The sequence below is a fragment of the Botryllus schlosseri genome, chromosome 14, assembly GCF_051294905.1.
Source record: "Botryllus schlosseri isolate E-star chromosome 14, Bs_hap1, whole genome shotgun sequence".
NCBI classification, from domain to species: Eukaryota; Metazoa; Chordata; class Ascidiacea; order Stolidobranchia; family Styelidae; genus Botryllus; species Botryllus schlosseri.
Window position 1 is genome coordinate 23,687,525 of NC_137249.1, and position 26,748 is coordinate 23,714,272.

General features: G+C 38.3%; 1 protein-coding gene across 1 annotated transcript; it reads right to left on the reverse strand.

Moving 5' to 3' along the window:
- LOC145455264 (protein PTHB1-like) lies at positions 1-25,996 on the reverse strand. Its single transcript, XM_080333210.1, has 24 exons — positions 25,722-25,996; positions 22,110-22,251; positions 21,073-21,251; positions 20,103-20,277; positions 19,715-19,793; positions 18,615-18,702; positions 17,696-17,794; positions 17,507-17,633; positions 16,285-16,466; positions 15,488-15,570; positions 14,518-14,577; positions 14,353-14,455; positions 12,380-12,490; positions 12,182-12,322; positions 10,750-10,839; positions 10,295-10,452; positions 8,426-8,578; positions 7,339-7,518; positions 5,415-5,543; positions 3,510-3,609; positions 3,318-3,447; positions 2,615-2,760; positions 2,485-2,553; positions 1-1,284 (listed from the first exon to the last, which is right to left on the reverse strand). The coding sequence occupies exons 1-24, from the start codon at positions 25,831-25,833 to the stop codon at positions 1,160-1,162; spliced, it is 2,961 nt and encodes a 986-aa protein (XP_080189336.1). The 5' UTR covers positions 25,834-25,996; the 3' UTR covers positions 1-1,159.
- Between the last annotated feature and the right edge of the window lie 752 nt (positions 25,997-26,748).

The following is a 26,748-nucleotide window of genomic DNA, read 5'->3' on the forward strand; positions in this document are numbered from 1 at the left end:
TCACAACGACATGCTACGAACATTTATTACAAAATTCATATCATAAAATAGTCAAGTAAGCCATGAAGTAAGCGGAAATATCATGCATAAATACCATGAATTTTATTTATTCAGACAGCACTCCGCAAAAACTTGTTACTGAAGGTATGTTACGACATAATAACAACCCAAATGCAAAGCAAAATGTTTGACATAAGTTTTGGTCCAACTCTCAGATCAGACAATTGAAATGAGCGCGTTTGCACCGTGAAACGTTCGACATTGCGCGGGAGACAGAAACGTTACGCTATCAGGAAATAATTCCAAACGGACGAATGACTTTTCAACAAGGCTATGATGTCATAATTTAACACTTATGTTAAAAAGCACAGCAGTGCAAAAGTTGTTCTAGATCCCAAGGCTAAACCCATGCCAAGCAGGTGCAAAAGGAAAATTCGTTTTTGAATATAACCTATCAATCGCTGTTTCCATAAAGGGCTGGTAATTATGGCACATCCCAGGTGGATAGAACAGCAGGTAATGTTTGGGTTAAACGCTACTCCAGTTGACGTCTATGTGTGTTATCTGTAGATAACTACCTTACTGATGGGTACGTTAGGAATGACTGAACAGCTAGAAATCTGCATTGTTCTGAACAACCTGATTGCTACAATGGGTCACTGTTATAGTCATCGTATTAAGGCACTCAGATTGTTCGAGTTCGAAACAATACAAACTTGAACCGTTCACGGCCATTTTGGTAGTTGCAGCCCCACGAGCTGATTAGAATTTATATTCTCCGACACAGTGCTCACGTTCAAGACCACTTTTAATAAGTGTTCGAGTCTCATGCTTTACCATATTTTTTACGAAGCCATGAGAATTACTAGCCCATCTGTTTACCCAAACGTACAGTCGACCGTTTCGCATTTACTGGTAGGTTAGTCATCTATCATTTATCTCAGATGTTATTACGTAAGTAATAACGAATATTCTTGAACTGACATCCACCAACTCGTTGTAGATTTGGAAACTCCAGATATATTTACTGAGACATAGCACAGACGTAAGTTACGACACAAATTCAGGACCAGCACCGGATGAGTTTGAGCAGACTGCCTACAGGCAGCAAATTGCATCAGGTGGATTGCATATAGATTTATAGCAGCAAGAGACTCGATCACATTGCATAAGTGTCGTCTGCCGTGTTGTCGAAAAACGAGGAGGATTCGATGAGATCTTCGTCGGCGCCGTATGGATCTTCTGTGGCGCCGAGAACTTGTTTTGATATGAAAATTGATGGTTCTAAGAATGAAACATGGGAAAATCTACACGTGATACAATGTGCCAAGCAGAGGTGGGCGACTAGAAAATTACTGATATCGCGCAAATCAAGTTCAGCTCATATCAAATCAGACCATGCGAAAGGCAAATGTCTGTACAGCAAGTAAGTAATCGAGTGAGCAGCTTTAATAACTAGATTTGGTCAACAGCCGCGCGCTTTTAGTAGCGTATGTAGGTGGCTACTTATGAAATTCTAGAGCGCGTCTTCGCGACTAATGCAGAATGACTAATGCCACTGAAATTGCTGCAATTTTCGTAAGCAGATCCAGTGACAGTGATACAACGGCTAATTTACCCATTTCTTTTGGCAAATTCCCTATAAACATGATGGAGACAAGACTGACAAGCTAGAGAAATGGTGGAGCCTCCGGCTTCTTGATCGGTAGTTTATAGGTTCAATCCCCGGCCGGGTCAGGCCAAAGACTTGATTAGTAACACGCCAACACGGGTATCCATGACTTCCCCGATTGGCGCTGAGCTCGGTATACCAGGATAACATGGAGGGGTGGTGCAACACTTAGAAACCATACAAGGTTATATCTTAGGGTTAACATTACCATACGTCCTTTTTAAGAAGATTTGTCCTCGTTTTTGACTTTTTCAAAGTGTCCTCGGAGGACGCCCAAATGAGAATTTTGTGTGAATATAGGGTAAAATTCGAGTGAGATACAGTAAATTAGCAGTGAAGTACCGCTTCGGCTGCTATTTCAAAAGCTGAGCCGGAAAGTTGACCTTTTTTACTTCAGTCAAACGACCACGAAGTGGGAAAATTTATTTCAGGATTTTCCTCCGGTGTTGCAAGTATGAAAATTTTGAAAAGTGTCCTCTTTTCAGTTTTCCACAATATGGTATATCTACTATATCCGCACCTTCCTTGGTCTACGGCATATGCACAGATGCAGAGATCGTGTGTATGTATATCACGAGTAGGTGTATATGCCGCAAAAACATCATGGACAAAAATACATAACGCTCTTTCCTTTGACATATCTCAAAACTACTTTCCACTCTACGAAATCAAAAGTTTAAAGGGAAAGTGATTAGTGTAAAAACGTGATTGCTTCAGTAAGCGCTACTAAATTTAGACTCTGAAAAAGCAGAAGTACTTTGTTACTGACCACATCTGCTTACAATATATCGATATCATGCAATAATTCTCACCGTCCGTAACGACTGACTTTAAATCCCGAATTTCCTCACCGCCGAGCGCATTCAAAGACAGATTGCTCACTGCGTAAAAAAAAGAATTAAGACACGTCGCATACTTAGCTAGGTGGAGATAGCATCTTACTCGAAGATTCAATGTCTGGTGATTTGGGCGGTTTAGGATCGTTGTAGGAATGGTCACCGGTTTGCAGCTCACTAAACTCCAATTCCGAAGGAGGCTTGAGAATGTCCGACTGGCCTTTCCGGGGTACCGATGATACTGGGGTTGATCTGGAAGCACATTGAGCATGCTGAGCGTAGTCTACTTAGTAAGTGTCATTAATGAAGATTTCAACAATGAGGAAGCCGTATATGTATCAAAAAATGCAGTTCTTCTCAAACATTTTAGAGAGCGATCCACATCTTTGTTTTATTAACATTTCGAAATCCAAGCCTCCCACATTGAAAGAATTTCTAATGTTAGTATGCTACGTTGTTACAAGTACTGCTACTAAATAGAGAAGGTGCAGACAACTAGTTGTACGCTACACAGTCTATGAAACATGATTCATTTAAAAAGTAATTGATTCACAGAAATTACTCCTTCATAATATTAATGCACACTCTGCGCACTGTGTGCTTTGAGTACATCAATGGTTCTCATATGTTTACTTGTTAGTAACTCTGAACAACAATCTGTTCCCTTAGTCTACCTGATTGCGATTCGAGTACTGGAAACATTGTGCTCATCCCTAATTAAATACACAACATATTCTCAGCGCATGTTGTAAATTTCACATTTCTACCAGATATAGCCCTTTATCAAACTGTGTTTTTGAAATATTTACTTTAAAATATCTGCAAGAAAAGCTTCATTATCGACATCTTCTTGTGTGGTGGGTTCCTCGCCAATTCCGCCCCTCGTAGTTGCAAAGTTGAGTTTTTTATCTCCACGCGTCGAAGGATGTCCGACCGATACTGTCGATGATAGGAATAAAGAATGAAAACGCGGATCTACACGCAAACATAGCAATACTCACTATTAGAAATCGGGCCCGCGTCGGATTCGCGAGAGCTCGACAGTATGAGACGTTTACCGCTGGCTAATCGGTCGAACATGGTTTTGATCGAGTCTTTAAGCTGGAAAGCAGGTCGATTCAAGAATACGTGGTGAAAATTTTACAGGAATCACAAAATACAAAGATAGCCGATGAATCGATGTTAGCCATTATTATAGATCTTATATGTTACATTTTCCATAACCATAATCATGCGGCATACATAATAGGACTAACCAAGGAGTGTAAAAATTCATTTTAGCAGAGGTGGGTGGTAACAAAGAACAATTTTCCGATACCTATGGAGTAATAGCCTTTGTTGGCAATCCAGGCATAGCAAAGGGTTATCTCCTTATGTGGCACGGTGAGACTAAATAAGGACAAGAACCACTGCTATCTCTACACACAGAGGTACTCAGTAACGGAGTACTTGTACTTTTTCAAAGTGCTTAAGTGAGACCTCTCATTTCACGCTTTCACTCAAAGTGGTTTTGAAGGTGTTGGAATTGGTTACGTCTTGTAATTGACTTGAAATTTTCATGTTACTTCCAGTTTTACTTGAGTAGCAACAGATGCCATCAACAGCAGCGGCCACCCACCAGGGTTGTTACCAAGTCACAAGGTTCCGAGTCACAAGTCAATCTCACTTTTATAGTTTTGACTCGAGTCAAGTCGAGTCATTTTCAAATCACAACCGAGTCAAGTCCGAGTCTAAGTCTGTGAGTAGAGTGTTGAGTCTGAGTCATAGTGTATTGACTCGAGTCCGAGTCCAAGTCACTGTGTTGACTGATCTGTAGTCTTGTTAAACCCAATTTTTATAACTCTGTTTGGTGATATCGAATGGTTCGAATTTAGAATATGCTAGTTTTCCTCACTTTAAACAGTTTCTGATAGCATTTTCAAGTATTAGTACTGGCAGACGAAATAATGATAGTGTCATAACTAGGGCAAGTTTTTGCAACTTTTTTTACAGCTTCCGACAGCTTCCTAGATACTCATAATCTATGTACCATGATGTTTTAAGCAATTTGGAGGGATTTTATAGTTCAACTTTTTGCAACTTTTATATATTTTTCACACCAATTTTGACTGCAACCATTATCAAATATTGCGTCAAAATGTGAAGGAGTGATTTAAAAACATTCTATAAACCATTTCTAGTATGGTTCTATTCTCTTTGATTTGCACAAAAAAGAGCTATATGATGGGTTAGATGCATCTCACTGTGTTATCCGTGACGCAGTGGCTTGCAAGCAAGACGTTCAACTACCCCTGCCAAGCACGACCGTGTCCGAACAATATGTAGATTGATCGTTTTATTAATTCTGTCGTTTAAATTTGAGATAGTTTTCCATTTCACGAACGCCCAGACGAGACCTCCGAAAATTGCATCTTCACTGGGTCAGCTTATTCAGGCTACTCATTTAGTTAAAGTAACCAAGTTTATCTGCAACGTGTTGGGTCAAGTTTGCAGACCTAAGGGGTGAGGGGTGTGTTATTTGACTTATTTTAGGGGGAGGGGGTATTCGCTATGCTGTTCGGCTTTTTGATGGAAAATATTCCCTCATTGTCTAACTTTCTTGCTGTGTACCGGGATCATATATAATTTTTGGCGGCCTCGCCAGAATGTCCGTGAAATAGCAAAGTAACAAATTTGACGGCGCTGCAGGAACTATAGGTTACACAACGGAACCTTTCAAGTATCTCATACCCTACTAATTCAACAAAAATTATAAATGCAACTTTTTACTGCTACTTTTGTCAAAATGAAGTGCAACTTTCTCGCGATTTTAGTGCAACAAAAACTTGCGCTAGTGATAACTTTACTATACTTCGAAATTTTCGCGACTCGCGTCAGACTGGAGTCATTACAACCCTGCCACCCACCTTGGATATATCATTCGGAATTTCCGGAGGTGCTGTTGAAGCAACCCGGTGTTCATCACCTTTCCCTCGTTTTGACAGCACAGAGTTTAGCAGAGCGGAAATCGAAGTCTCCACCGTTTCTTCCCACCCCTGAAAATGGCATCGCACATTTGTATTGTCGCTTCGCCTCGGTCAGTTTTGTGTGACTGGGCGGACTGCCGAAAATATACAGGATTCACCCAAAAACATCGCTTGACATAAAATAGTTGTATAATCTGCCGGGTATCGATATCATGTACAGCGCTCTAACAGTAAAGACTTAATATTCTTTAATCCAAATCGTGACCAAATCAAAGTCCTAATTCAGTAATGACTGAAATTTGTTCATACGGAATACATCGTACGCTGTTTCATATGTCCAAGTCCAAATAAAAATGAAACAGATTGAAAACGTAAAACATTATATGCAACACGACAAAATGAATAGGGTTTGAGAGAGATTCTTGGAGAAACAGAACTTCAGTATTCATTTCAATAGTATATTCATATTGAAATAAACCCGACTATTTTTGGTTGACACTCGTCAGTGGTAAGCGTGAGCAACTAGTAGAGAATTGGAAAGAACATTGTATACAATTGTTGACACGCAATGCTCTTTTCCATTACTGGTATCTATTAGTTGCAGACAATTACCCCAATAACTGTCAGCCAAAAAATATTCATGTTTCTTTCAATATGGATATCTTATTTAATTGAATAGTGAGACACAACGGAATTGTATAGACATGACTGAATCAAAGACAGAATATATCATTATGTAACCTATAATTGATAATATACACTCATGCAATATTTTATTCAAGTGACATGTCACAAAAATACCGTGTATTCTATGTCAGATGACTAATCAAGAATCTTTATTTCATACGACAAAATACGCATTTAACATTAGTTTATAATTATTTCATTTATTACATTACATTTTATGCAGTAACATATCGTATATACTTGCATAACATAATCATACTGCTATAACATAAATATGACCTACAATCAGCAAAACATTTCGGATCGTGATCAATAAAGAATTATTATTAATGTGGATACACACACCAGGCAGTCTCATCGGCATTATCATTAGCACGCAATTTGGAGATATCTCATCACAAAGTTACCAATTCCTAATGATTGGGTTGGTGTATAATGGCAGACGGATAGACATTTTGGAATTATAATGAGCTGTAAGTAAATTGTGACTCATTATGTTCCAAATAGACTCTGATTCACAACTTGGACAAGTTTTCGAATTTACGTAATTCGAAATTGATATTATGTAATCTGCGAATATTGATATTCATCTACAGATACGTATCTTTCACCAAGATACTGTGAGATAGAGAGTGTTTGATGAAGTCAATATCCATAAGATTGGCACCCAAACAGTACGACCCTAGAACTTTGATTTGAATTTGACATAAAAATAAGCATAGCATCAACACATCAGCTAACCCAATCCTTTGAAAGTAATTGGTTCCTATCACATCGCTACATAGTAATTGACTCCGAGAAGATTAAGACAATCAAATCACAGTAAAATTGCCCACGAATATGACATTGGCATTGTTACGAGCAATCATATTACAGCTGAACGATAGGGTATCGACCCTGTATATCTTTTCTGTCCAATCAGTCCATCATATATTCATTCAAGTACAATTTTTTAGTCAATGTTCGCACTATTTCGCGCGAGATTATCCGATTCTCATTTCTGAGTCGTATTAATCATGTACTCGATATCACGCAGCCCGAGAATTTTATAAAGATTACACCCTACGGAATCTTTTAGTCGTGGTAAATCGAAACAATTATTTATGGGAGGCGGCACAAATATTTGCAGATCCCTGATCTAAAGCTCAGAACGTTGAATGCAAAGCTCAGTAGTCACCATGTCTGCGTCTCTCAAGTTGATACAAAGCACGGATTCCAGAAGCTCCGATTCTGTGTCCGACAAAGACAGCGCCAGTTTCGTCAGTAAGATCACCAATCTCAACGAGCACAAAAGTTCAACGTTGGACATGAGCAGCATGTAGGCATTCTCGCCGCATGCGTTGGCCAGCGCTTGGATCTGAGAAACATAAATCGTTCCTATTGACAAACTGGGGCTTCGTAGAGTCACAAATTAGCGGAACACGGGTAAGATTATTCAGGGATAAGGTCATAGCATAGTAATCAGTAACGCGTTGAGCAAAAGCAGAAGCCACACTGGTAATTGCATAAATATTCATATTGAAATAAACTTGAATATTTTCCATTGACACTTGTCAGGAGTAATCGCTACAACTAGTAGCGAGTTAAAGAAAACATAGTACATCAACAATCGTATCACAAAATTTATCATTGATATACAGTGTTCCCTTAAATTGTCTTTTTGTTGCTGACGATTACCCCTGATGAGTGTCATCCGAAAATATTCTGGTTTATTTCAAAATGATTAGAATACTTAACTGCATATACTGAAATTCTGTACCTCCAAGAGACACTGCTACATTGTTAAGTACCGTAGTAGCTTATGTAATTGGGTGCTGAACAAGTAAAAATAGCAACTAATTCAATGGCTTCAATTACCCGAAGTAAATTCTAAAGTTGAAAAGTATGCAAGTGAGTAGCTCCAAATGTGGTGTAGTAAGATCACGTGACAGAGTCGTCAAAAAAATGTTGAATGCGTTGCAACATGCATCTCGTCTGAAACGCAGAATAACTATACAGCACAATAACCAGGTTCCATCTTAATACTATAATTAATGATCTTGAAAAAGGGGTTACATTGTCGAAAGAGAGCGGAAGTTTCACGAAACAGCATCAGTGGAAAAAGAATGATCAAATTAACATTTTTCAACAGACAAGGACTGTTGAAACAAGCGTGGTGCAGTGCGCATTGCAAACAAAACACCGTCAGAAACGTGCCGGGAAAAAGTCGTGGGTTATCAATTTTGGCAAGATATATTGATAGCAGGCATCCGAACGTTGCCCACCTGACGATAAGTCCCTTCCAACAGCGTGTCCAGACAGTTGAGAGGCCGGGGTGTTTTGTCTTTGAATCTTGTCAGCAACCGTCGTTGTATGGCTCGGAACTGCTTTGCTCTTTGATCAAGCAGCTGATGCACACTCAACCTTGACATCCGTAACTAACAGAGAATAGTAAGAAGGATTACTCGTTGGCATAATGTACATTTTACAAGTCACCGAAAATTGTTACCAATGCTGGGCACAATGATTTGCTTACACGAGTCTGAATCTAGCATTCATTTTGATGATTCGAGTCGGGTGGAGTGAGAGCTGAATTTTTAGGTATTAAACGCTCCTCGCCACTAGCAACAACAGTTAATCTATCACAGACAATGCAGTAGTGGCGATAGTAGTAGTACATAGTTTCGATACCATTTTCCACTGTGAAAGGCTGTAAACCTCGATTGGTCATAGCGCAGCATATGAAACATGTCGTGCAAAGATACACAGGTTACTGGAAATCAGGATTGTAATGACTTGAGTCATGACTCGACTCGAGTCCGATTCGACTTCAATTCGAGTCATTTTTTAAAATGCGTAAAATGACTCGACCCGAGTCAATTTTTTAATGGACCCGACTGGTGCTCGATTCATTCTGCATGACTCGAACCAGGTCATATGACTTAATACTAGGACAGCTAAGACAGTCATTTCCTTGCAACATCGAAGAACAGTAAAGTTACGACATTATTGGATTTCGTCTGTCTGTCCTGATACTTATAGGTATGATCGGAAAAATGCCAAATCATCTTGAATGTCATGCAGATTTGGGATTAGATTCATTGTGGTCGCATATAAGCTACATAATTGAACTTTCCACAGCATTCATAATGTCATAATGAGTGATAGCTAGGGCAATTTTTTTTTGACATGTCAAAAAAAGTCAAAATTAGGTCAAAATTGTAGCGTTAGGTCAAAATTTGTCAAAATTGTTTACAAAGTCAAACATTTTTTGACCTCTGCATTTCGTTTGTATCGTAGATTTTGCGCTGTCGGAGAACTTATCAGTTGATATTTTACAGCTTGTAGCCTACTTTATAGGCCTACCGTTGTAAACGGACCATCGTCTGCTCATTGTGAATCATAAACGGTCAAATGAAACAAATAGTGACATGGTTTTATGGTCAACGTACCGCAATATCCTAGCTGAAGCAAGACTGCTTGGACATTGCATGGTTCTTATATCAAGAAGCGCAAGCTGAAAAATTGTGATATAGACAACATTGTCAGAATGAAGCAACACGGTGTGTCACCAGCAGTGTGCACACAACTTGAGTGTTGTCAGCCAACAAATGCTGCTGTTGAACGTTCTTTCTCCGTTCATGGCAAGCTACGTAGTAAGGACAGACACTTTCTACCCGAGAATGTAGGAAAGTATCTTTTGTTGTACTACAACAAATTTTAATTATTTCCACCAGAATACGTAATGTAACTACTGGAATTCTTCATAGGGCCAGATTTCGTTAAAATACTAGTTTTTCATGTAAAAATCTGTCAGTTTTTGAGCCAAAAACGTTTTTCAGGCCAATCTACTTTGTAAGGACAGACAGTTCCAACCAGAAATGAAGATAAGTAGTACAATTTTAACATTATATGCGAAAACACCTAATTTGCATACGTGAGGTCAAAATTTGGTCAAATTTCAGTTTTTTTAGGTCAATAAAGGTCAAAATTTAGATTTTTTAGGTCAAAATCTTCCGTTTTTTAGGTCAAAAAAAAATTGCCCTAGTGATAGCCAATACTCAACTCGAAGTTTAATATTCAATTCAAAATCGAATTACTTTGCCCAGTCCTAATTCATACCGACAAAAATCGAATGCATCAATGTTGAATACCTGGAAGTGTCTGTCCATTACAGGGTAGATTTCGTCGAAAGTAACGGGTTGCGGGTGAGTGATTTTGTGCGATGTTGAATAATTCCGTATGCGTCTCAGCAGATCCTTCGTGACGAGCCATAATCCTTGATAAGCGTCGCTCTGTACGCGATATCGGTCTGCAAGAAAGTTGACATGGTTACAAATACCTGCACATGATTAACATGAATTGGAAGAAAGTAGAAATGTGCCAGTGTATGTGGCTCATGTAAACTTTGACAAACCAATAATACCAAAGCAGTGACCAGACAACAAAACCTGTTTCAATTAGAGAAGGTCTAAAGAACGGGGTGTGATCTATTTCTAAAATCACTTTCACAAGATGTCTGATATTCAATACACACACACAGATTTGCATCGTCGATGGATGTATAAGCGTTGTTGTAGTCGCAGAGATGAATCGAAATCCGACTTACTTGATGATTTAGAAGTCAGTATGGTAGCTGTCGCACCGTGGATAAGTTTCAGGCCAACGCAATGAGGGCCCGCGTCGGCACTCGTCAGCTCTAAACAAAATAAATCCGATGACACCCGCTTGTTTTTCGATAAAATTTCCAGCATGCATACACCGCACACTCTGAAGGCAACAAACATCAAATAACACAGGTATTGACAAAAGACCAGACTACAAGGATTGTCATGACAAGCATAGCAATGGTCGGATTATATCTAAATATGCCAACCGAGTTTCCGTCAACAAAAGGAGTTCGTGTATGATCTAAAATTAGTACATTGAGTTTAAGCTATCTGTTAGCTTTGATTAATGTTCAAATTTTCAAGCCGCTGATGTCATATTTTGTGATACGATTGTTGATATACAATGTTCTTGCCAATTCTGCGCTAGTTGCTTAGGATTACTCCTGACAAAAGTCGGCTGAAAGTATTCCGGTTCATTTCAATATCAATACTATTCAATTGTAAATAGCAACAAACGCAAAATGACTAATGACACTACTAATAGGCGCAATTTCGTCCAGTTGTTATGACAATTTCGGTCGTAAAAGTGATACAGGCTCATCACTAAACAACTCTCCTTAAAAAAAATCCAAAGAGTCAAAAGTAAGCAGTTGGAAGTGGAAGTAGGCTAGTCTGACGCATAATCACTTGACTAAGTTGTGGAAGTAGGCAGCACCTAATTGCGCAGCTTTGCAATACATGTTTCGTATGGTACGATACTCCCTATACTCCTCCCGGCTTCTTGATCGGTAGGTCGTGGGTTCGATCCCCGGCCGGGTCAGACCAAAGACCTGATTAGTAACACTGGTATCCATGGCTTCCCTGCTTGGCGCTCATGCATTACTGGGATAGCATGGAGGGGTGGTGCAAGACTTAGAAAGCCGTACAAGGCTATATCTGCACCTTCCTTGTCCAGCGGCATATGCACGTCATGCACTCATGATATGCATATGCGCAGATCGTGTGTATGTGTATCATGAGTCGGTGTATATGCCGCAAAAAAAAACATCAAGGACAAAAATAAACTACGTCCTTTCCCTATAGATGTTTCAAGGCTTCCACAGTGGGAAATAGTATCAAAAACTATAATTGTCATTGATATATTACCTCTTCGTAACTAGGACCGTATAATTTAAGTACTTGAAAAAGCCATATCTCACTACTTGAGTCAAACAATTAGAATTAGTACTCGATTCAGATTTGAGAACTCCAATCACTGTGCCCAACCTATACGGGATATTGGCAAACCGTAGTTTAACCATCTGCAATTTAAATCGTTGCTGCCATTTTAAGTGACATTTATCTAAAATATCAACGTCAACGATCTCATGCCAACGAAAGCTACAAAAAAACTTTGGGCTCTGAGTAGTTGGCCATCGCCTGAAAACGTACCTGAGAATAGATCGAGCAGATTAACGCATCGTACGTTGCTTTCGAGAGTGACTTTGTGTTGCATTGTCTTAATCGGATCGTGCGGCCACGACACCAATGTAATCGGCAATTCTGCTGCAGCCGTCGCAACTCTTGGATTACCTACAAAACATTACGAGATTAGCGATCTCACATTTTGAATAGCCGGTACCATTTTACCACTTCCGCTCTGTTGATAATGGACGACTACTTCAAACTTGAGTGAGGCCGGCGAAAATTCTTTTCCAAGGAAGAACGATACAGTCATACACGGTATCGGGTCGGATTCGGCTGAAAAGAGCAAACATTTTAATATTACTCGATTTGATGCGATACTGCACTGGACAGCTAATACTTTTCTCTGTACTGAATCAGTCAGGTAGGCCTGTACGATTTGGCCAAGAACTATTCAAATATATGCGAGATCACTGGATTTCAATACATTGATTACTGATTTTGTAAAATCTCAAACCTTACAATGCTAAAACTTATTGAGTATTTAAAAAACAAATGCTAAATTTAACGTTATCGAACAACAAATGGCAAATAATATGTAGTTTAATACGTTTATAAACATTTGCATGGTTCTCTCTCTTGAATATGTCAATCTAGATGGGCAGCAAGTCTGATAACTGCTTAGTCGGTTTTGTGACTGCCCAGGTATAATTATTATGCGAATATTTTTGTACTTTTAATGGAAGTTGAAGCATACTAAACTGATCTCAGTGCTCTTCAACCGGGCGTATCGTACAACCTGGGGTGTACCATAATTGCATAAGGGTGTACCAATTTGACAGGGTGTAAGCTACTGATGGAGTGTCACAGATACCGCAATAATATGAGCTGGAATATTAAGATATTTCACTTCAAATGGCCATTTTCCTAATGTCAGCCATGATGTTTTAGTTTTGAAGCCAAAACTGTTTCATATGATCTACACTACCTTACAAAATAACAAATTAGACTAATTACATTATTAGATCATTATCAATCATGTTGCAAATATAGATGTTGCGCGCATCCCCTGAAAATGCTTCGACGCCGATTGAGAAAAACTGTGTCAAGTTGTGGCCAGGTAATCTCAGGCGACGATTAGTATTTAGCATTAGCGTTTCCTATACCAGCCTTATGTATCTGATTCCGACTAGGATTACTTCGGATTCGAAGTACTGTATTGTCTGGGGTGTAGGCCTACGGGATTTGAGTAAACGTTGAAAGCGTGTACCATTGCGAACAAAGTTGAAGAGCACTGGTTTCTCTCTTATCGGCCAGATAATTTAAAAATTCTATATCCAAGACAGCAGCCTGATTACTTGCAACCTAACAATAAGGTCAAACGGAAGAGTGAGGTCAAAGGTCAAATCAAGATGAAAAATAACATATAATGAAGAGTGACATGCTAATGAGAACAAAGAAACAGAAACAAATCGATGCAACATGTAAACAAGGACAAAACACATATCATGCATGGATATCCGGACAAAAATGAGCCACAGGTGAAAATGATCAAACGGACAGAACAACAGTGCAACAGATTTAGAAAAGCTGTAAAAAGATACCTTGTATTAATGGATCTGTCGATCAAAAGAGAAGGGTTTGATTATATCAAAATATAAGATTGGCGACGCTTTTATATGGCTGAGTCAGAATATGAATCGAGTTAAATCGCATTGCATTATGGATAAAGACTCAACATCAGTGGTTCTGTTGAAACTGGATAGCAGCTGATCATAAACATTCGATTACCAAGTAGAAATTGTGAAATTCTTTGATAGTACCACTCAAACCCAGGCTTTTACAAACTACCAATCTAGTTATGTGACGGTTAACCAATTACTGCTTTTATTACTAATTGAGTATTATTTTCGAAGAGCCTTTTCATCTTGCTGTAGTGGTAAGTTGTTTGTAAGCGGTTCTGCATAATTGTTATGAGTGAAATCCTGATAGCTGCGTGGAAGTCTAGCTATTGTGTTATGATAAAGGAAAATAGAATTGAAAATACACCTTTTTGTAGTATTTTTAACCGTTCTATATTAGGGACGTAGTTGTATCATGAAATCTACAAAGCTCAGACACATCATCCTTAATTAACTAGTCATCAAGGCTACTTTTAAAACTGTAGAATTTCACAGTAGGAAAGCATTGGTCCTTACCGATGGAAGGAATACTGATATGATTTTGAGTGCACGTCAAAGGATCATCCACATGGATCATAACGGAAACGTTATTGACTCTTCGCAACGCTTTCAACATGATCTGGAAACAGAGCAGGCTAATTATGCACAGCCCAGTTTTGAAACTGAGATGTGTTTCTTTACCTGGACCGTGATGGATGGCACCTGTCCTTCCACAGACGGGGGCGCATCAGGTCCACTGACCTGGAGATTTAATTCAACGTGAACTGTTATATTACAGCACAGAAATGATATGGTTATTTTCTGTATTGTATAATATACATTATATATCATATATTTCATACATTTTACACAGCTAATACGATTTTAGTAATGATTTACTTTTTTTAGACTACTTCCACTTCTACTTACTTTCAAGACCACAGATTTTGTAAAATAGAAAGTACTTTTGGTTAGGCTTGCATCACTGTTATGACTGAAATGGTTATGATAACTGGGGGAACAATAAATATCTTTCAGACAATTCACCCACCGTATTTGTAGTGTCATTGGCGATTTTGAGTTACACGAAAATATGCGGCCTGCGATTTCAAAAGCGGTAACCCCCGATTAACTGCGACTCCTCGATCCAATCCACATCTAGAAACCACTTACTCAAATGTTCATTTTCTACATCTAACCGAGTAGAAATTTACGGCATTTACACTTCCTATTAATATCAAACAAGTTCAAAACACATCCCAATTTCTGTTGAAAACAAAGTCATTATTTTGCAACATGCTGCGATTCAGGTCAGAACCTATTTCTGTGACGCAAGCCAACTGAAAAAAAAAAACAATTTACAATGCATTTTACAAACTTGGACATCAAACTAGTGAAAAATCGCCGCTCTAGCTGGCAGTTGAATGTTTTTACGCGAGAGAACTTAGTTTTGTACTAAATCTGAGTTATTCACACCTAAGAAACAGATGAATGACGGCCCAGAGTCATATGGGTAAACTATCATTTGTAATTGGTGGCAGCACACAACACTAATGCTTCTGAAATTAAATCTGAGTGAAGCAGTTTGACATCATTCAATCATTCTTGATACGAAATAGTGTTAAATATATTTGCCAAATATAAAATCATTTTATTAAACATGCAAACTTACAGACACTCTGTCAATGGTCGGCGGCATGTCAATTTTCACTTTTATGTCTTCATTGTCGCGATTTTTCGAAATGATGTCATCCTCTAAAAACAATACACGCACAGTTCAATGGCTTAGACAAATCAGTCAGTAAAAATTTGCTCTACCAGTCTCATCGCAAAATTACACTACTGTGTAGGTCTATGTGCTAAAGACAGCAGTAATATTCTATCATAAATCCTCATAGGCAGAGGCGGTCAATAACAAAAGTTTTCATAGTACTCAAGCAACTTGCCCTACTTTTTCATGCAGTTATATTAGACAGCTTAACTTCTACTAAACAAATTTTAAGGCAAAAATATTTACTTCTTATAAAATACAAGGTAGTTTCGCGATAACAAATGGGCGAAATAAACCCTACCGTACATCACTTTAACTGAAGTATATTCATTTATAAAAATTGCACTTATTCGTAGTCACCGACGATTAACATCTAAGAGTATGCAACATATGGTTCAAACACAGGCTACTTTTTATGTCTTTCTTGGTTTCGGTCAATTGGTTTTCACCGACTTATTATTTTGCGAAAATCGGCAAAACATTTTCAACAGCCAACTTGGAAAACTAGAAAATTTCCACTTTTACAAATTAAATTAGAATTAGAATTATAGCTATACATTTTTTTCCAAAGCAGATTACAATTAGAATCAGTGAATTTGCGAAAACGTGGACATTTAATGATGTTATTATCACATCAAATCATAGTAAACTATAATTATAAGTCTGCTACCATATGTTTTCATAGCGACGAGTATTACTTTTGGTGGAATGCAGTTTCCGAATTCTATCGTTGACAGCCAGCATTTCCTTGTCGATGGCAGACTGATCCATTTCTCTAGCATTGGACCGGGGCAAGCTGAAGATGGACGGATGGGTGCCCAGATAACTGCAAGACACGCGGCAGCTGTCCGTCAACGTCACGATTAGTCCTTCGTTACCGCTGCAAGGAAAAAAATGTCTTCAGTTAAACACAAAAGGCTTAGTAAACTCCTAATAATCAAACACGCGTTTCAAATAGGATGCTTATGAAATTTGTCTCAAGCTCTGAGAATTGAGTCCACGTAGGCTAAAACCAGGATAAAGCTACTGAGGTTAATCGGCGATATAGAGTTTAACAGTTTGAAATCATGGGGGCAGTTTCAAATCGTATCATTTTGAAGAGTTGTGCAACCAAAGGTAGCCATACTTGTTACGTTTACGGCTTAGGTTTTACTTATTTTTCAAATGTTTATATTTTAGACAATCTCCTCTTCGGCTACTTGTAGTGTTCAGGAAAAAACACTTACTTTGCGCACTTTCGAATTTATAAAGTAGCTGGTTTGGGGATATGTTAGCAGCGAGCTTAAAAGTGGCACTGCCATCAAAACGACGACATCTGAATATTTTCAAAACATGCACTCATTCGTCATCAGTCATTTTTCGTTAGTCGCGAAGATGCGTCCTTCAATCTCGGAAGCATCCACCTCTGATTAACTGTCAAAACATATTGTGATCTTCCCACCAAATCTATGTTTTGAAACTGCTCACTTGAGTAAATTTCAAAACTTCATTTCTACTTCCTCTTTAAGCAGTTTTTATATTGCTTACAACTCGCTACTTATAGCCTACTTGCGATGGAGTTGAAATTTGTGACCTTTACTTCCTTTTCAGTATCAAGTATCAACGGTAAGTAGAATACTCTGTGTGCGTGTACAATACCGTACAAGTATATAAGCAAATGAAAGATCACGATGAAGTTGACAAGACATAAATTATCGATTACAATTTGAATTTCAGAAATCACAGACATTAATTCCACCCCTGACAGAGCGATTTTCACAAACTGTGATTAGACCGTGTCTGTTTTGTCAGAGGCTGGATTGCACTCTATTTCAAAACACTCGGTTTGGATTGATTAAATGTTATTAACTGCGTCCAGCACTAGCTTAATTTCAATACGAATTGCAAGGCAATCTCCAGCGAGCAAATAACGATCCAGACCTAATATTTCCAAGACACACATGCACCGGCACGTCATCAACGAGCGTGGCCCACTTCACGATGATCCCTTCATAAACCAAAAGCTGTTTAGAGTGCGTTGCCACCACGCAGTTGACGCTCGATGATTCTAAACCAGATAAAGTTATCGTGTTAAATGAGCAGGACAACTAAAATGTACAATATCCAAACCTGCCGGAACGTAAGGATAAAAGCACGCTGGGCTGTATCCTAATTTCTTCATGTACTTTAACTGCCCGGATTCTTCCACACAGTAGAGATTGCGTTCCCCTGAATCAGAAGTCAAAATTGACTAAAATATTACTTGGAAGGTTTGTTATGTGCTTTTCCAGATCTAGCTTGAATATGACTGGGCAATATCCAGCGCTCAGAGAGACTCGATTCTGAATCGACTATGAGGCTCCGAGTCAAGTCAAATATTTGAATATCCCTATTATAACTATATGAGAGAAGTGTAGAGCTCAAATATGTAACTTTTATTCGACCAAAAAGAATATAATGCCAGTTCTAGGCCTACATCACATTAAAGATGGTATGATATATTTTCGACCATACCTAGTTCATTGCACATTGAGATAATGCTGTAGTTCGATCACAACTTTACAGTTATGTTATCTGCAGCAACATGCGTCGCTTTATACTACACGTTTCGTATATTGCGATACGAGCAATCAAGGTTCACAGTGCAAAATAGTATTGAAACTACAATTCTCTTCGATAAATTAATTCTTAATGGCAAGGAGCATATAACTTCACTTTTCGACTCAAATCATTGTGTCCTTACCTAGTCTTAAGCAAGTGCAGATAATGCCAAATAGCAGACTATCCCAATGTTATGAATTGAGAATTTATAGAAGCAGACTTACAGAAATTTAGTAATCCATATGTATGACATGGTCTATCAAACCCAAATTGTTAAACAGAGTTGCTTCGGGCAGCCGTAAACCAAATAGTAGTAATGATACTACTATGCTTATTTTTTTATCGTCATATATAGTAAGACATAGCAAGAAGGTATAAAGTAAAAGAATATGTCAAAAAGGCGGAGTACATAGCAGTTAAAAATAGGAACAACTAACTACTAACTAACCAAGAACCATGATAACCGTTGCGGCGCTTGGGATAGTGACGACTCTGATGTCTAGCGCGCATTCGCCAAGACTCAACTGCCAGTCGACCTGTTGAAAGAGAATTGCACAAATGTCAAAGCATGTGGGAAAAGTAGAAAATGATTAAACAATTTCTCTCTCTTTTACACTCAGTCATATTAAAATACTATTGAATTACTTAATTTTTGAACAAGTGTCGTATTCTAAGCTTGAAGTATGAAAACTGCACCGCTTTATTTCATAAGCTACTTGGTACTGCGTTTTAAAACTGGTCAATATATCAATAACTCGAATATCTTCATACTGAGCTTCCCAGATGATAATACAAAAAATAGAATGGTTACCAAACTCGATTTCGACAACACCGATAACAGGACAAGTTGAAAGCTAGAAGTTGGATATCCTGGCGAAAAATTAATGTTACTGGGAGGGATGAAGAAACAGTAACTGGAAGGCATTTTGGAGCACTAACAGTGCCCATTAAGTGCCCAAATCAAACTGATGTTCTAATAGACCATGGGGGTCTAACTGCGGATTTTTAATGATTACAAAAATTCATGGACATGTCCATGTCTTGCCATGAACTCCAACCTGATTTGATAGGCATGCATTTTACTGCATATTAACAATATGCTGGCGCCTTGTAATCGTATTGTAACTTGCCCTTGGAATATTTACGCCAGTGAGGGTGAGATTTGAAGAATTGAACTCTCGAAATGAATACATATGAACGTTTCATACGTGACAATGGTGCTCAGTCATGAACAATGAACTTGATTATTGATCACAGAAGCACAGGTTGTGTTCAACTCCGGGCACACAGTGGTGCATACGACCCTACATTTGTGTTGTATGCTAGCAATAACTGAGATTAGTCCAAGAAAGTGTTGAGAAATAATTGCAAAAACGAGCAAAACTGGAAAATTATCTCACTGCTCCCCTCGAATCATTACCATTGTTATTCGATTTAGATTTGAATACTAGGATCATTGTGTGCAGCCCCATTCACAAGGAGCTGGCAGCACCTAAGGCAATAACAAATAATTATAGGCCTACATCCAACAGGAATTGTAATAGATACCTTGATTCGCTTTCCAGAAGTGACACTTTGACTTTCCTCCTTGGTTTTGGAAGAGGCAGCAACGGCTAGAACCTGGTAACTGGAAATAAAACAGGCTAGTCAGTTGATTGGTCAAGTCACTTCAGTTCATTGTTTACAACGCAGTGACCATCATAGTGATATCAGGGAGGTCACATCAGATTGTGATCGCGCAAAATTGTAAGCAATAATTTGAGGAAGGCATTTAAGTCACAAAATTTTTAACATAAGAGCAAAAATATGCCTTTTTCATCCCACTACATACAATTTCACAGGTTCAGATTGGTCACCAATATTGCAATTTCTAACCGTCAAGTACCAAAATATATCTGAATTAGTACAAATGCAACACCTCACACAGTGCCCTCACCTGTACGATTCCAGTTGTCTGTTTGAGGAGACCGTGAGAAATGAGTCAGTTCCAGCACAGTACGCCAAAGGCCCAGGCATTCCAAACCCTGGTATAAACCTCATGAAAACAAAGTTCTCGCTGTCAAATATCGATATCGTGCCATCCATAGACTGCACGCAAATCAATTCTTTCTCTGCAAGCAAGGATAACATTAAATACTGAGGCAAAGTAGATAAATTACCAATTAAGTCAAAACTTCAATGACATTCGTGAGTTGGCATATCTTTAAAATATGACAGTGCCTCAAATTTGACAAATTGAACTTTGGTTCTATGTAGAAGACGATATTTGTTGTCAATGTGAAGATTTCACAAAAATTGTTTGGTCATACGATTGTATGTTTACCGATTTCCGATTGTACGATTACCCTTCACATGTCGGCCGAAAATATTCGGGTTCATTTCAATATGAATATAGTATTAAATTTTATACTGATGTTCTGTACCTCTAAACTTCATGACAGTTCCACATTGCTTCCCGAGAAGTGTTGTCGTCATAGGAAAAGGATGTCTCATTTGCAATTACTTCTACACTATGGGAGAGTTTGAAAAACTATTAATCAGAAACCTTGGTTAAAATAAATTTGCTAATTTCCTCCTATAATTTCACGAAACAAAACAGGATTGATCCCTAATAAAGTTTGTTCTTCTAAAATCATTAGCTGACTCTTGTCAGGAAGTATCGACAACATAATTGCATAGAACTAAGCAGCTGTACAGTACTTTAAATAAAGTGGTTGTATTACGCCACAATAAGCACATTCGAATGTCAAATAATAACCCTAGTCTAATGAAAAAAAAATTGTTTTGGCGACATAAGTTAACTTTAGGATCATAGAGCTCTGGATAAAATAGCAAGTCTATAATCATTATAATGACGTCTTTTTGCTGTTTTATCAAAGTCATTCATTTTTTCTTATAGAGCAAACCTCTGACTCCACCAAAAGATCCCGACGTAAAATTAGCAGAAGTCCGCTCCAGCTTGTGCTCATATACTTTATTAAGGACAGCCTGGTTCCCATGGTCTACTGCGCCTTTTTTGATGTCAATGGAATACACTGAAATACTTCTAGGCTGCAGAACGGCAAGGTGTACATCTTTCGAGACACTGGAAAAGTAAAATATAAAGCAAATGTGTTCTCAATATCACAGAAATATGACTGGCCTCCATGCATATAAGAGTACAATATTGCGAGAACGAAAAATTGGTACATATTTCATTGTCATGAATTTATTGCAATATGTTGGAGTCAGCTTTATGGCAGTGGTATTGGCTGGATTTAGACATGAACAGGCCCATGTCAATCATTGGATCAAGGATCATGACCAAGGTGTGTCCGTGAGTAAAGCAGCAATGATGTGATGGTTATCTGAATTTACGTCCTGAGTATAAACAAACATGTGTATTACACCTTTCGTCAGTGGCGAGATAGCTTAGTGGTACGTTCCACAGCTACCACACCAATGGATTGAGGGTTTGAGTCCGACCAAAGTTGACTCCAGAACGAAAGTGTTGGTTTACCTAGGCTCCTCCTCGCCAACTGATTCGCGTTAGTGTTGTCTAAAAAGCCTGGAAAGCCGGTAAATGCCGAATCTCAGTACAGAATATTACCCTGCAGTAAAATTACCAATGCAGTCGAAACAATGAACGCCACAAACATCCATAACAACAAATCTTGTCAGAGTAAAGGAAAGTTTGACAGTTCATAATTTTAGGTTTTTACTAACATCTGAGAAGGATTTGCAATTAGTGAGAATACAATATCTTACATAAAAGCATGAATAGTCAACACCTTTCACAATATATTTTTCGCATGGAAATTTACGCAATTCTAAATTTTATAATGTTCGCTATAATTTGGCAATGTTTTGCTAAAATATATTGATTGATAAGATCCTTGTAGCATCAGCTTAAATGTTGGAACCATACCATTGGCTAGAAATACCTAAATAAAATGAAACTTACGATACATATCTTCCAGACGCTAACTGCAATATCGGTCCGGCCAGTTTTGACTCGAGCAAGAGATCATTGGCAGCTGCCTGGTTATCTTTGCTCGGAGAATATATACGCAGTAGACCAGCGTAGTTTCCAACAGCGACTTGTTCTGTGAAGTAGAAAATTACAAGGGACATTTAGGAATCCAAAAATCAACAATTAGATATGGTCAGATTGATTCCAATCCAATTTAAACGGACTGTATTATTCAAAACTAAATCAAATGGCATTGCATTTTTCAATATTTTAAAAATTATTTTGAATAAGACACCATAGTTCAAAATGCCACCGTCTCAAATGAGCACATGTATTACAGTTATAATTATATGGTATAGGCCTGATACCTTTGCTAATATGCTTGCATAAGCAATTGATCTGAATCTTAAGGTATCTTTGTGCAGCATGCAAATGCAAGTCTGTTGACTTGGTCAAATTGGGCAATTGCAATGTCAATATAAACCGACGTCATGAATGAGAAAGTACAATGTATCCAGAATGTGATTATTTCTGTTGAATCGCTTTTAAACATGAGATCTGATATTCGAAACACAGCTTCAAGCATGACTCAAATCAATTTCGAATCCTTGATGTCAAAGATTTTTATGGTCCATCTCAATCCATAGCACACGACCACATGCCATGAAAAAATGTGATAACCGCTGAAAATAGATGATGATGATGAACACATGATTAAATCGCATACTATTACAATTGCCGGCGCTTCTTCGTTTTACGATCAGAGAGAGCCAGTGTTCCCCCATGACACCAACAAATGTTTCACATGAACACGAACAAAAATTTATAAACGTCAAAATAAATTGTTTATTCTCTGTGTGTGGTGGGGGTGTTGGGCTTAGGGTATCCCAAGATTAGGGTTGGGGGGATATTAGGGTTATGGGTTAGGGTTGGGGAAAGGGGGATTGGATGCAGGTTAGGGTCAAGGTTGGGTATCCCAATATTAGGGTTGTGGGATGTTAGGGTTGTGGGAGGCCGGATATTAGGGTATCCCAAGATTAGGGTTGAGGAGATATTAGGCGAAGGGGGATATTAGGGTTGGGGAAAGGAAAATTGGATGCGGGTTAGGGTCAAGGTTGGGTATCCCAAGATTAGGGTTGGGGGATATTAGGGTTGTGGAAGGGCGGATATTAGGGTATCCCAAGATTAGGGTTAGGGTAGGGGGCTAATAGAGTTGTATATCGTGTCCCTCACCCCAACCCGAATATTGAGAGAGAGAGAGAGAGAGAGAATTTATTCGGTCCATGAACATTGATAATACACATATAGATAAATACAAAGCAAAGTATATATAATTCAGAACCAGGCTGTAGCGAAGGGATCGGGAGATCATCAAGTCAGCTACAGCCTGAAAGGATGGTTGTAATATGAAACTTATCACATAATATAACACATTTGCAAGCAAAAAATATAACATATACGCAATGTATCAGAAACAGATGAAAAACTAAGTGGGATCACAGCAGGTAAACTGAATAGACGAGATAAAACAATTGCACTGGCTACAGGAACACAAACTAGGCAAAGAGATGCTGATTGACACATTTATTAAGAATGTTCATATTTTCCTACAAGATATTCGTGAAACATTTGTTTATAGATATGGAGTGGTTTATCTTTAATATGGGGTGGAATGGAGTTCCATATACGAGGACCTTGGAAACCGATAGTCTTAGGATGTTCTCGGGGTAAGAATAGATTCATAGAAGAGCCTCGGGTATTGTGTGAATGGTGACTGGTGAGATGAGTGAAATAGTCTAGGAAGATTTCTGGTAGGCTCTCATTGTAGCAGCCATGCATGAGCTTACCTATTTCATAAAAGTGGATATCTTCAACTTTCAAGACGTTCAAGCGACTATATAAAGGATTTACACTATCTCTGCGATTGGCAAGACAAGTCAATTTAATTGCTTTATTCTGCAGGCTTTTAATCCGATTCAAGTATTTGGCTTTAGCTGAACCCCACAATACGACCCCGTAAGTCAAGTGCGAGTGGAAGAGTGTTTGATATATTGTTAGTCGTGTGGAAAGTGGTAATAGGAAACGAACTTTTCTTAAGATTCCTATGGCTTTCGATAGTTTAATGCAAATTGAATTAATGTGATCACCCCAGGATAGCTTATTATCCATAATTATGCCAAGATAGGACAGAGACGTCTGGAAAGTAAGTCTTTGATTATTGAGCTTCAGTACTATGTCTTTTGTAGTACCTTTACCAAAGAACATACAGTGTGTTTTTGAAGTATTTATTGTTAGTCTATTGCTACACATCCAGTCATATATTTTTATTAGATTTGAATTACATGAATACTCAAGGTCAGCTGTATTACAAGATGAGAGCATGAGAGATGTATCATCTGCAAACAGTTGAATTGTGAAGTCCGATACATTGTCTATATCATTAATATAAATTAAAAATAGGAAAGGACCCAGAACTGATCCTTGAGGTACACCCATTTCAATTTCGAGCTTATCTGTTGAGACTTCACCATTTTTAACAAATTGCCATCTATTACATAAATAGGACTGTAGTAGCTTATACATGTTACCCCTAACTCCATAGTGAGATAATTTCTCCAAGAGTATTGATCTATCCACTGTATCAAATGCCTTTTTTAGATCTAGAAAGATGCAGATGGTGGATAGATTACTGAAAAGGTTTTTAGAGATGTTATTTATACTATCTATAACTGCATGCTGGGTTGAGTGACGCTCTCTGAAGCCAAATTGTTTTCTGGATATTATGCTAAATTTCACAACGAAGCAAGTTAGCCTTTTAAGTATTAATTTTTCTATAATTTTAGAAAAAATAGGCAAAATAGAGATTGGTCTATAATTGGTGAGATCTTTAGGATTGCCTTTCTTCAGAACAGGCGTGACTCTGGCTACTTTCAAAATATCAGGGAAGATCCCAAGCTCGAAGCATTTATTGATCAGTTTAGTGAGTATAGGTAATATTGTATATATGATCTCTTTCAGAATAAAGACTGGAATACCATCAGGGCCTGTGGCTGTATCATTCTTAAATGAGTGAACTATCGCAATGACTTCATTCTCAACGACTGGCTGGACAAAGATAGAGTTCTGTTGTGGTTTATTGAGATATTTCTTGTAGTTATTGGTAGGCACATGTTTGTCAGCAAGGTTTCTGCCAATATTTGCAAAGTATTGGTTGAAAGCCTTGCATATGTCAAGTTCAGATGTTACGGTTGTATTGTCTATGCTGATTTTAGTTGGAAATTTTTTTTGCTCAGTTGATTTAAAAAGTTTATTAAAGAGCCCCCATGTTTTTGTTTGATCCCACAACCCTAATATTGGGATACCCAACCTTGACCCTAACCCGCATCCAATCCCCCTTTCCCCAACCCTAACCCATAACCCTAATATCCCCCCAACCCTAATCTTGGGATACCCAAGCCCAACACCCCCACCACACACAGAAAATAAACAATTTATTTTGACGTTTATAAATTTTTGTTCGTGTTCATGTGAAACATTTGTTGGTGTCATGGGGGAACACTGGCTCTCTCTGATCGTAAAACGAAGAAGCGCCCAATTGCCTACCTGATCCATCGTGTGCATTCGTGATATCCCCGACGCATAAGCATCCAAAATCACATTCTTCGTCGCTGCTATGAAGTGCACTCCACCACTCAATCGACTTGAATAGCGACATCGAGACAATATCTCAGGAAGTAGATATGGTCGCACAGGAAGTAGTTAAGATTTAATTGCTTCACGAAATAACCATATATCTGCACTCTTTCTTGTCAAGTTATCGTACAAGTAGGCTAAGTTTGCAAATCTAGCTTCACTCCTTTCTATGGAAACAAAAACCGACCACAGAATTTGTGATAAGTTACGGTTCGTTAGGTTTATAATGATTCGAACACACCACTGATCTGTAAAAATCAATGAACAAGTATCTGAAAAATTGATCTTCTTCGATCGCTAGCAGATTTATTTGTCAGGCGGTCCATATTTTGCTATTGAAATTTCGAATAAAATTTCGGACATTTTGAACCACTTTCCCGACCCCAATGAAATGATATCGCCTTTCATCGTTTCAACGAACTGTGATATTTATCAGTATCGTAACATATTCTTCGTCAGAACGCAAGGTGAATTGAATCCATCGCCATGCGGGTAGGGCAGGGGTCGCCAACTCAAAACGGGTTGCGGGCCACTTTTCAAATTTCGTGGCTGCCGCGGGCCGCAAGAATTCAATATCGATATAAAGCAGGCAACCACGTTTTAAAACGCTACGTCAGTACAACGCTATGCTACCTAACATAGGCGATGGGCATAGTGACCACAAAAGAAGTAATATTTTATTTTAAAGAAATAACAATACAACGAAAGATCATTGTAATCAATTTCATTTTATTGTGAACTCTGTGAGCTATGCACGATACCTGGAAACGCATTTGGGGGTTAGATACGTTACGAGCTGAAAGACCATCTCCACGTAAAGCTTGATCTTGCGAGGAAACCCACAGAAATGCCCCTTAATGATAATGAAACATTTTGCGCCCCCTTATCGTTATATCACAGAATGAATCCATTCTGTTAGCAATCCCAACGGATAGTA